The sequence below is a fragment of the Homalodisca vitripennis genome, chromosome 8, assembly GCF_021130785.1.
Source record: "Homalodisca vitripennis isolate AUS2020 chromosome 8, UT_GWSS_2.1, whole genome shotgun sequence".
Lineage (NCBI taxonomy): Eukaryota > Metazoa > Arthropoda > Insecta > Hemiptera > Cicadellidae > Homalodisca > Homalodisca vitripennis.
In genome coordinates, this window is record NC_060214.1 from 107,780,244 (window position 1) to 107,793,115 (window position 12,872).

The 12,872-nt window shown below is 33.4% G+C and overlaps 1 protein-coding gene across 1 annotated transcript in view; it reads left to right on the forward strand.

Annotated features, from left to right (window-relative positions):
* LOC124367856 (tetratricopeptide repeat protein 30A) overlaps nucleotides 1-5,281 on the forward strand; it is a 30,607-nt gene extending 25,326 nt beyond the window's left edge. The window contains exons 13-14 of the mRNA XM_046825019.1: nucleotides 316-428; nucleotides 5,084-5,281. Of these exons, the coding sequence (XP_046680975.1) occupies nucleotides 316-428; nucleotides 5,084-5,214 (244 nt within the window). The 3' untranslated portion in view covers nucleotides 5,215-5,281. The remainder of the gene's footprint in view (nucleotides 1-315; nucleotides 429-5,083) is intronic.
* Nucleotides 5,282-12,872: the final 7,591 nt, after the last annotated feature.

Below are 12,872 nucleotides of genomic sequence, written 5' to 3' on the forward strand. Positions count from 1 at the left end.
CCTCAGTAAATTAGATTTATTGACCGACTTGTTTTGTCCCGTTATTTTGACATTTGAAGTTAGTGATGTGCAATCCCTGAACACCCATTGGGATGCCCACACTTAAGTGACATATCGGTTTTGCTGTACCCAGCATGGATTCTACAAGTAGGAGAAATGATTCATATATATATTTTGTGAATAATGATCTATACTGGATTCATGCTTGGATTTGGATATGCTAAGACTAATTGTGTAGCATATTTGTATAGAATTTAGAGAAAATCCATACAAATACATTTTGCCAAATTAAAATATTTTGTACATCTGTTTCAGGTTTTATGCCAAACGATGCATGCTGTCATTGATAGAAAACCTGTCAAAACACATGATAACTGCTAGAGATACATTTTTTCAAGAGTGCATTTCTTTCCTGGAACAGTGTGAAGGTAAAAATACTGTTTTTTTACATATATATTTTTTGTTTAGTAATGATAAAAAAATACTATCGGGGCACTCCCATTAAAACTCGAACTAATGCATAAAGAATGAAGAAAGAATAGTTATAAGTTTAATGAATAGATAATATAAAATACAATCTTATTGGCTGAGCGTTAGCAAAGCCTATCACTCAAGGGGCTAGAAAAATGTAATTTCTGTCTGTCTGTCCGTACGATATCTTGAAAACGAATTGACCTATAGATTTGAAAGTTGGTATGAAGCTTCATTTCTATATACAGTGTGTTCCAATTTTTAAGCACACTAGAGGGATCTTGGAAACGATAAGAGATACAGCAAAGATCAAATAGACAAAGTTGTGCGTAATTACAATACCAACAAATCAATGTGGTTAAGTTAATTATTGGTTGTATCGTTCATTCGCTGCACTCAAAAAATTGTTTTTGGTCAAAATCTTCAAACTGTCACAGTTCTCTTATTAATACGTATGTTGTAACGTTTTTTACATGAAATCTGCATGAAATTTCTTCTAGCTTTTAAATATTATAATGAACAAGTTTTAAGACCAGCAAGCACGGGTTGTAGGGTTAGAGTTAACTTTTTAAATGCAACAACCCATTTTTATTTAAATAAAAGAAAGTAAATTTTTAACTAATTTCAAAAATATTCTATGTGTTGTACACGTGGTTATCATAAAATAAAAACTGGTTTTTTGTATGGTCATTTGAAGGGAAATTTAATTTCACCAGTTGGATAGTTGGTAAACCAGTATGTAGTAACATAGAAGGTGTTGATGGGTCAGACCAAATGTTGTATTGTTATCTAGATGAACGAAGGACAGTAAAATACTGAAAGAAAGTCACATTTAATGTGTTTACCTGAATGATTCTGAATTCCTATGTAATATATAAGGAAAATTGTACTGGGAAACATATGTCAAGACTTCAGTTCAGTTACCATTATTGAGGACCTGTCTCAAGAGTGGCTTGATTAAAATAATCAAGCCCTAAATATGGGCGGAGGAGATGCACAGAACGGTTTTGGTTTTGAACATTTACCAGGGAATATGAAGAGAAACTGTGCTGTTTGTAATAAAATAAGTACTGCAGCTGAAGGGCGTAGGAAGAAGTCAAGACTTATTTGTTAAGAACTGTAAGAACCTCCTTTGCTTTGGTGAACACTGATGATAGAAAGCCTCAGTCAATAAAGTGTAAATAATGTATGTAGCTCATTGAAGTGTGTTTTATGATGTTTATAAATAAAAGACTAAGTAATGGTTATTTAGTTTTTTGTTTGACATTTTTAGTTTTGGGTATAGTAAATATATAAATATATAAGTACGAGGGGTATTAGAAAAATAAGGTTCCCTATTCCGCCGAGACAGAATGCGATATGTTGGGAGAAATCTGGTAACACTGTCTTACTCATCAGCTGTCCCTCTCTCTATCCATACCACTCGCGCCTCGCTACGTCCAACAGTGCCGGCCTAGCTGCCTTCGAAGAGAGAGCTCCCTATCGTTGTTACCGCCAGATGCGAAATTCGTGCTGTGATACGTTTTTAAATGCAAAACAGATTTCACCTATTGAAATTCATCGTCAGTTAATCGAAGTTTATGGGGAAAACTGCATATATGTTCAACACGTTCGGAAATGGTGTAGAGAATTCAGTGGAGGCCGCATGGAAATTCACAATGAAAACTGAAGTGGACGGCCTTCAGTTTCAGATGGAGTTGTTGAAAAAGTTGAAACAATATTGCTTGAAGATTGGCCATCCCCATCACTTATTTCCAAAATTAAAGGAACACTTGGGTGGCCAACGCTTCAGTACCGATGATGAAGTCAAGGAAGAGGTTACTCGATTCCTCAAAGGATTGGCGGCAGAATTCTACAACATGGGGATAGAAAAGTTGGAGCATCGTCTACAAAAGTGTTTGGACAGAAACGGTGATTATGTGGAAAAATAGCTTAACTTTTAAGTTTTAAATTGATGTATAACACTAAGTAGAAATATAGAGCTGTCTATTTTTAAAAATCATGGGAACCTTATTTTTCTAATACCCCTTGTACAAGTTGAATATAAGTTATATAAGTCAGTTACAAGAGTTGAATGAAGTTGGTGATTTAAAATTTAAAGAATATAAGAAATGAATGGATTTATAAGAAAATAAGAAATATGAAACTGTGAATCTGGAGAAAAATAAATATGGATTAACAATCATTGCAGAACTGGAAGATTCCAAAGTTCATTTGCCAAATAGATTTTTAACAGTTCTAAATGATAAGAAAATTAAAGAAATGGTAAATTACACTTAAAAGTTACTGGAAAGAAAACTATCAAAGATAAAGAATACACCACAATTAACTTCGTAGGATAACCATTTTTCATTGGTTATTTTCAAATTTTGCCTTAAAGGATTTTAAAGTTTTCATTTGATTTCAAAGATTTTTCATTAAAACAGCTTAAGAAATTAGAAGCAAACCTGAACAGTAAAACAGTTATAGATTCTGTTATTTGTCATTGAATTTACTGTTTGATTTCTCAGATTCGTTTATGGTCCTTTGAACAGTATTTTTGTTTGCTCAATTTCTGTTTGCCTCCAAAAGTGCGCTAGAATCCCCATATTCATATCTACTTAAATATACAGTATGATAGTTTACTTCAGCATCTTACCAAATTTATATGTGTGTCAACTTCTAGGAAAAACGTTATAAACACAATAGTACATTTTGAAAATTTATAATTAGGTAAAGAATTATATATACTTTAGTCATGTGTAATAGAAAAGCCCCAAATATCTTTTTGAAAATGACTTAAGTGTGTAGAAATGTAAAAAAAATTGTTTAGTCTAACTTTTTTTATTACATAAATTAACTAATCATAAAAATTTTAAAACCCCATTTTCTTTGAAAGAGCATTTATTAAGGACAAAAAAACAGTAAAAAAAATCATGAAGATATGTTGAAAAAACCAAACATACAATGATTTGTATCAAATCTTGCCGAGAGGTTGAAAAACGCTTTGGCATTTTTGGCTGGTACTTTAAGAAAATGGGCTGGTGTGCAAAGGGTTAAATTTGACATTCAGCCATCCTTAAACTTTTGACGCGATTCACGCACAACACCATCACTCATAATGTTTTCTCCGTAAACACAGCACATTCTCCAATGGATTTCTGCTGCACGATTCCCTTCCGCTTGCAGGAAACGAGTAACACTTCAATTTACATTTGGCGAGAGAATCAGTAGAGGCGACTATGTTTATGAGACTGTAGCTCATTGCAAACTGACTACTTGAACTCAACAGTGACAAATGCGCGATTGACTACTGCGCACACCGCGAACCTGCCACGTGTCTGGCTGTCATGGCGTTTGATTGGAGGTTGAGAAAAAAGACCCTCAAAGATACATAAAAATATAATAACATTATTTCATTTAGTTAATTATTTTGTAATTTTATATTCATTAGTTAATTTAATATATCATTCAGGGGACTGGAATTTTTTTTATTTCTGTCTGTCCCCATGATATCTTGAGAACGAACCTACCTATAGACTTAAAATTCTGGTATCAATTTACAATAACGTGACCATGGAAAGGTATGTTCATTTTTTTTCCTGAAAACTACAATTTTTCTTGAAAACAATAGTGAAGAAAAAATTCGTTGGCAACGAAAATCAAAGGAGTTATGATTTTTTGAAATCCTCTGAAAACTCTGTTTTTGACAGTACCTCTGGCAACACTATCCATATTTGACAGTTTGGTATTACTCCGCGGCTCTCTCAAATAAAGAAGGGACGCCATTTTGAACTATTTTGTTCCTCCGTGTCTATTCTTAACCTCCTAGTTCAGTAGTGGTAATGGCACACCTTTGTGTTGGATGTTCATTAAGGTAAGTGATAAGTTACTGAAATGATGCTGACTAGTACGTTAATCCTGTCAACGATGCCTGCCCGCTGCGCACTGCTTGCTCTTTTAGAAAAAAAATTAACTCGAGCTTGCAAAAGTCGAATCCCAGATCACGTGATGCCCCTGCTCCTTAACGCAATAATGCCCGAAAGGCATCAATATAATACAATAATATACTTTCCCCCCAGTTTATATGCACCTGTGATAAATAATACTTGGCTATAAATGCCCAACCCATGAAAAAAAGTCCATTTTCTATGGTCACGTTATTGTAAATAAATACCAAAATTCTGCATGAAGCTTCATTCCTACATAGGCTTTAGTGATGCTCAGCCAAATCATATTGATTTCTATGGTGCCTATCATTCAGTAGGCTTGCACAATTTATCCTTTGTCCATGGGGGGAGGGGGAGGGAGATGAGAATTTCTTTTCTGTATGATTGTCTGTCTGTTAGTCTGCAGCATATTTCAAAAAGGAAATGCATAGACTTGAGATTTGCATGTATCCTCAGTGAAGCATATTTTGTGATATGTGGTGTGCATTGTTTATATAATTAATTTTAATATAAAATTTAAAATATTTAATTTTTAAATGTATGTAAATATGTATATATATCGATGATCAAAATTATAGTTTATTATATAGTTTTGGTCATGGACATTCTAAATTCAAAAACACACACACACACAAACATATAGAATACATAAAGAAATTTATTTGAATCTTTGTTTGTTTAAGCTCATGGGAAGGAAGTGAAGACAGTAGCAGAGAATCCTCTTGAAGAGTCAACTGTTCACAATGGCAAAGACACAGTTACTTATGAGGCTAGACACTTGAAAGCGTTGTTCCTCAAACTGCAGATGTTCTAAAGTAGCATTTATAACTGGCTGTCTTGACAAAAAAGAAATAAAGTTAAAAAATGTGTTGAAAACTGAAGTTTAATCTTAAAATAATAGTTAATAAGAAGACCATACAAGATTTATCAACCATTTCTACTCAAAGTACGAGGTCTGTTTAATAAATACATGAACTTGTGCAAGCTAGCAGCTATGACATGGACTATAGGTCCACCCACTGACCTAGTTGTGTTGGTTTTTGTTGTCCTTGATTGTACTACTTGTCGAAAATGGAAATTGACGAAATCATGGAGCAACAAACCAATATCAAACTTCTGGTGAAGTATGGTAATAGTTATCAAGAAATTACTGAAATATTGTCATCTGTTTGCGGTGATAATGCTCTAAGAAAACATTAGTTTTTAAGTGAATAAGCGTTTAAAAGATGGGTGATAAAATGATGCAAGGCATCAAGGTTTTGTTTGGTGGACAACCTTCAACCACCTGTGTTAACGCCAAGATTGATCATGTGCAGTCTTTGTCCTTACTGATCGTCAAAACACTGTCCAATTGATAGCTGATGAACTAAATCTAGAAAAATCAACAGTGCTCATTATTCAAATCGAACATTTGAATACCAGGGATCACTTCTGGCTGGTTTATACCTTCCAGTTGAACCTACCACTGAGCACAGAAAAAAAACCGATGTGTCACTTAAATCTGAGCAACGTTATGGATGTCCAGGAGCGGCACATCACTAACCACAAATTTCGAGGTTCTGGGGTGCAAGAGTAATTCGATAGGTCTAGTCTACTGTGAGAGATGACTGTTGGAGTTTGTTTCCTAAGTATCAGAGGTTCTGGCTTGCCTCAACAAGGGTGTGCCACCCCCTGCCTGCTTTGACTGGAGAGTATGGTTCAGAGCTGGTCTCCCCTTCTTCCGGGGGTACATGACTTTGAGATTAGTGCCCTAATTCTTCCTCATGGATCTCGATAGGAGGCAGCCCCTACCCTTACCCATCCTGAATATCCTGTCACTCCAGAAGCAGCGCTAAGATTCTTATAGGACTAAGTGAAATTTATAAGCTTCTTGTCCTAAGAGAACAAAAAATCAAACATTTGGGTTTAAAAAATGTGTGCAAAAATCGTCCCAAGCTGCTGACGCCAGATCAAAAGTTGAAAACAGTTATATGTGTTACAGACTGGAAAAATTAACTTGAATAGAACTAAAATCGCAAAGCAAAGAGTGCAAAACTAAAGGTGAAGCTTGAACCAAACAATCAAGAAAAAGCGAATTGAAAATCAGTCATACTCCTTATTTTTTTATGTCAAAGGTGTTCTTTATCACCAATTTCTTCCTGAATGATGAACAATAAAAGCTGAGTTCTGCCTCACAGTTCTCGAACATTTCAGAGATTGTGTGCATCTAAATTTGACTCAAGGTGAAGGATGGATCCTTCACTATGACAATGCACCAATCACCATCCTTGATCATCCTCCTTATTTACCAGATTTCGCCCTCTGCAACTTTTTCCTAGTTCCAATATGCAATAATGTGTTGAGGGGACATCACTGGGAAGATTTAGACGCAGTAAAGCAAGAAACTATACAGCCTAACTGCCAAGGACTTCCAAGGGTGGTTTAAACAGTAGTTGAAGAATGGAAGTAAGTGCATAGCAACGAATGGAGAGTACTTTGAAAGTGACAAAATCGATAGACTAAATTTTGCAAAATTAAAGTTTTTACGGCCTCAATTCATGTATGTACTGGACAAACCTTGTAAACTTCATTATTGTTATTCGCACAGGGTATACCATGTGCATTGTCAAGTGTAGATAAAAAAAATTAGTATATATTGCCGAAGAATAAATGTCAGTATTCAAATAAAAAATTTCCAATGAAGGGTGTTATATGTATTTGCAATCTATTTTCCATGTATTATAATAGTCCATCCACCTCAGTCAGAAAGTTTTGTGATAACTGAAATATTAATAATTTATTTCTTATGGGATTTATACCTAATCGATATCTTGGAAACTGTCCTGAGAGTAGAAAACGTGAGGCGTGTGCCTTAACAAAAACAGAATGCACATATAATGTCCAAAATAAAAAAAAATTGTTCTTTACCAAAGGTTTAGAAAATATAACCATTCCAAAACACTTTTTTCTCTCTAGGCCCATGAATAAAGGAGCTGTGTATGTTTTTGGAAAAGTTGAAATTGCCACCAAAATGAAATTGGTGGAACGAAATGACACACAGAGCTGGCCAATAAACTTAACCAAGATAACATAAGAATAATGTTTGCACCAAGTTTCAACATGTTTGGGCTTTTTTTGGGTCAGTTATTGCTTCCACAAGCCGTGTTATATAGATTAGATATATAAATAATAGTTATGGACAATTAGAAAAATGTAAACTGTAAGTCATTTTCCTTACTATTTTGTAAGGTTTGTACGGTATTTCATTTGAGGTGTAACTTTAAAATGGCTTTGTATAAAATGTTAAATTTATACGTACTGACTCAATTGAGCAAGATTTTGCAAGGGTGAACTTGAATATCGTGAATATAAATAAATGGTTAATGAAACATGGTCTCAAGTTAAATACACTGTTCTACTCTTTACACAACCCATTACAATTGAGAGAATCTTATATGCAACGGAAACTAGAAGGTAAACATTTGAGGGTGAGTGATTCTGCTAGGTCTTTGGACGTAGTACTTTACTTTAGCCTCACATTCTCTAACCACATCACTCAAGTTTCATAGTTGGCTTTGGGAAGGCTGCGTACAGAAGCTGATCTCTCTTACCAAAGTTAGCAAATATTAATTTTGGAAGTGCTTTACTACTGCTTCCCTGTATATGGCAATGGCATAACTAACGAACTTCTTCGTAGATGGGAGACTGTACCTGCTTATTTGGATACTGCTGAACTTTGCTAATGGCTGCCATATGCAGGATGCAGACTTGTTCTCTTGTCCACCATATGTTGTTATTGTGGGAGCCGTAATATCTGATAGAGAGATTGGTAACCCATGAGGTTATCCGATGCAGTACTCAGTAGAACAAATAACTGCATCTTCTGAAAGTGCGGCTGGAATGAAGACAGGATTCCCTTACTTTGTTGTAAAACTGTCCTATGACCTTCCCTGGGACCTGAAATGATTGGCAATCATAACTTACGGATTAAAATTAAAGAAAGAACAGATATTGCTAGCAAGTGTCTAATGTAAACTAGTAACTTGTGAAGTTTCCCTAGGCAGGGCTCCCTAAGTGTTAGGTGCAGTTGCTAGCCTAGACGTAAGGACGTGTCACCCCCTGCCTGCTTTGACTGGTGAGGATGGTACAGAGCTGGTTTCCCTTCTTCTAAGAGACTTGAATGAGATTAAAGCCTAAAATCCTTCCTCATAGATCTTGACATGAGGCGACCCCTACCACCAAATTTACCCATCCAGAATACCGTGTCACTTTGGAAGCAGCACTAAGGTCCTTTTAGGACAAGTGCAATTTCTCAGCTTCTTGTCCTAAAATAACAAAAAAACTTATGAAATTTTATAAATATATTTACTTTTTAGATAGTTTTAATTGTTGACAAGTTATTCTGTGAAACAGTCATATTATGCTGAGAAACATTTTGACCGCAGTACCACCTTGCAACAAAACCCTATACATCCTATCACGCCAAACTTTTAAATTTCACAATTTAATACTTGTAAAGAAAAACCAAAATGAATTTGTTTGTTTTAATGAGGTCCATGACTATTATACTCGAAGGGCACAGGATATTATTATACCTTCTTCCAGACTACAGAAGACTATAGCTAGTCACAGACATTTGCAAATTAAGTGTTTTACCAAACTACCACAAGAGTTCTGAAGTTTAAAACTTCAACCATATGCATGTAAATTGTCACGTTGGCTTATAAGTAAGGCCTTTTATTGACTTGAGGAATTTTTTAAGACTAATATTAATCTACCTTAGAATAGGTGGATGTGTGGACAGTTTCTCACTCTCTGAGTATGGCTTTTTCTGTTTGGGCTGACCTGAATCTATTACTAGTATTCTTTCCATGTTTTTATATAAGCACTTCAATGTGTCTGGATTTTACAGGCCTTTGGGCAGCGTGGACTTTACCTTAGTCTTACAATTGATTATGTTTAGGCTAATTATATTATTGTTTTTTAAATTAATATAATGTATAGTATGTATGTTTTGTATAGTGTAATTATTATACATTCTATTTCGTGACATTGTCTATAGCAATGTAAAATTGACAAACGGCAATAAAAAACAACTAAACTGCTGCCACGTTGGCTATGGCAGACTCCATTGAGAGACACTTGCATCTTTAGATCGTCAGTTTTGTACAGAACACTCATGATTACTTGAAATACATAACAATCACAATGAATATAAAAATACCATAATCATAAATAAACAACTGCAAATTATGAAGCAACAACTGGATAATGCCTAAGCAGTAATGTTTAGGATTCTGTTTTGTATTTAAAATTGGTTTGATTTTACTTTTTTGATATCTATGGTACGATACATTTTTATGTGGATGTGAACTAGTCTGACTGGAAATTGATAACTTGCGGAGTGCTCCAAGGATCCATACTTAGACCGTTACTATTTGCTTTGTACTTAAATGACTTGTCATGTTTAGTTTCTTATGTAAAGTACTGAGAAGGAAACAGGATTTTTCCGGACATTTGCCATCGTTTAGTGAAATAAGAAATCAGTAACACTATGTTTCCTTCACAATCCTTCCATCGTCAAAAATAACCTTCAAATAAAGTACTGACATGTACTAAATTTCACTCATAGACTGACGATCTTTAAATATATGCTCTTTGTAAAGGTGATGATCTGAGTGAAATTGTTAATGATATAACCAACGATATACTCGTATTGTGAATTTTCATGCACTTAAACTAAACTCAGACAAGACAAAACTAATAATTTATAGCCCACTCTTAACTGTGAACACAAATTATGTTATTAATGTATTCAAAGTAGTGATGATTGGAATAAAAATAAAATACTAATAGTGAATCATGATTTTAACAATTCTACAATGAACTGGTCTGAACACATAAGAGCTAACCTTAAGAAAGTCTGAATCAGTACACTCACTAAAGAAAATGGAAAGGATTACCATATCACATTAAACTTTTACTATTAAGAACAATAATATTTCCTTACTTTAATTACTGTAGTCAGTGAGGCGACTGTGATACTAAGCAACTAACTTCAAAACTGATATTCTTGTAGAATTTGCAAAAATGAACCTGTACTACATTTGTTTATCAATTGTAAAATTATATGATTTAAGAATAATTATAACCCTGAATGTGATGCACACAGTTCTGAACCATAAATTTATCATGATACTTTGGTAGTGAAATACGTGCAAGAGTTATTCATGCCAGTTTTATCTATGCTGTGTATCACACACCAAAAGTCTGTAGTGCTCAATAAATCATTCAATGATACTGCATATCAAAAATAAATAGCTATCTTACTTATATATTTCTTAAAAACTCAGGAGCACCAGGTACAGTTCGCATAAGCCTTGAAAATGCTGTACTTGAACGAATGGCAACATGGACTAATGGCACTTGGCTTGTACACATAGAGTGAATAAGTAAAAAGTGCCTTTTGTTTGTTTATTAAATTTGAATGTAATGGTTTTTTTTTTTTTTGTAGTTAGCAATTATATTAAATAATTTTTTAACACCTTTACTGGCTGGTCTATACTGAATGATAAGTATTCTCATAAGACAGCAAGTGCACAAGGGCGTCTGCTGCAGTCAACGTGTTAAGGTAAGAAACTATTGGATTATTCTTAATATATTTTGTATAGTTATCAAACAAGATTATTAGAAAAAAAGATTATTAGATTATTAAAAAAGGGTTATTAGAACCATTTGTCATGCTCCATCATTAGAAATTGCAAATGCCTATTTATACAATTACAAATACCTATCATAATTAATAATGTACACACCCTTAAAGTAATGACTTTCTTTCTCTTTATCTAGTTGTCTGACGGTGATAACTATTATTTATTTGTCTGATGGTCAGTTTTAACTATAATTTATTTATCTGATGGTCAGTTTTAACTATTATTTATATGTCTGATGGTCGGTTTGAACTATAATTTATTTGTCTGATGGTCGGTTTTAACTACATTTTATTTGTCTGATGGTCGGTTTTAACTACATTTTATTTATCTGATGGTCAGTTTTAACTATAATTTATTTATCTGATGGTCAGTTTGAACTATTATTTATTTGTCTGATGGTCGGTTTTATCTATTATATATTTGTCTGATGGGTGGTTTTAACTATAATTTATTTATCTGATAGTGGGTTTTAACTACATTTTATTTGTCTGATGGTCGGTTTTAACTACATTTTATTTATCTGATGGTCAGTTTTAACTATAATTTATTTATCTGATAGTCAGTTTGAACTATTATTTATTTGTCTGATGGTCGGTTTTATCTATTATTTATTTGTCTGATGGGCGGTTTTAACTATAATTTATTTATCTGATAGTGGGTTTTAACTATTATTTATATGTCTGATGGTCGGTTTTAACTACATTTTATTTATCTGATGGTCAGTTTTAAGTATTATTTAGTTATCTGATGGTCAGTTTTAACAACCATTTATTTGTCTGATGGTCAGTTGTAACTATTATTTATTAGTCTGATGGTCGGTTTTATCTATTATTTATTTGTCTGATGGGCGGTTTTAACTATTATTTATTTGTCTTATGGTCGGTTTTAAGTATATCAAACTAGAAAAAATATCATATAAACACGAAATTATCGTTTAATATTTTAACCTTTTCATTCCTTTACATTTCTACCTTTACTAAAACTAGCATAGCTGACAATGTATTCTTTCTTTAGGAAAAGTTTCTTTATCGATTTCAAGAAAAACCAGGTTGTATGCTTATATGGTACAACTCTTGGCTCCTAGATGATGAGTCAGTTGAATGGTCTTCATATAAGTTAATAATACAGTTTTCAAGTTTATTATAAACAGTTTATAAATTATTGTTTGTATTTCTTGTCATTCTCATATTTTTCTACAATCTTTGACTGAATGTTCTCAAATTTGCACCTTGCTAGATTTCAAAATTCATTTTTAAATTTAACGTTTGCAACAATCTAATTTTTAAAATCCGCCAAGATAAACTTAACAGCAAAAAGCTGTGGGTAATAAGGAGGCAGTATTAAAATGTCATGTCCATGTACTCACCTCACTTTTGCCAAACAGTATGTTTTTAGACAATAGTCAGATTTGCATATCAGACTTTTACTATTTGAGGTAGAGCTCTTATCCAGTTGGATGTACATTGTGTTAAAATAGTCCAGTCACACAGTAATGGACCATTCTCTTTAAGATCACACATCCTAGATAAGAGATGTCATTAGATTTCTGTACGCTTGTTTTAAAACCCGCAAATTGAAGTAATTTCCATTTGAATATTTAAACAGTTTGAAGACATTTTTGCACTGAAAAATATTGTTTATAATGTGCCAAACGACACTAAGATGAAAATTATTTAGACCTACTAAATTTTGGGTGCTTTCTTTTTTTCTTTTGACTATCAAATGATGACAAAACGAATCTCATAGTATTTTCCTTTTTATCACTCATTCTTAGTGGGTA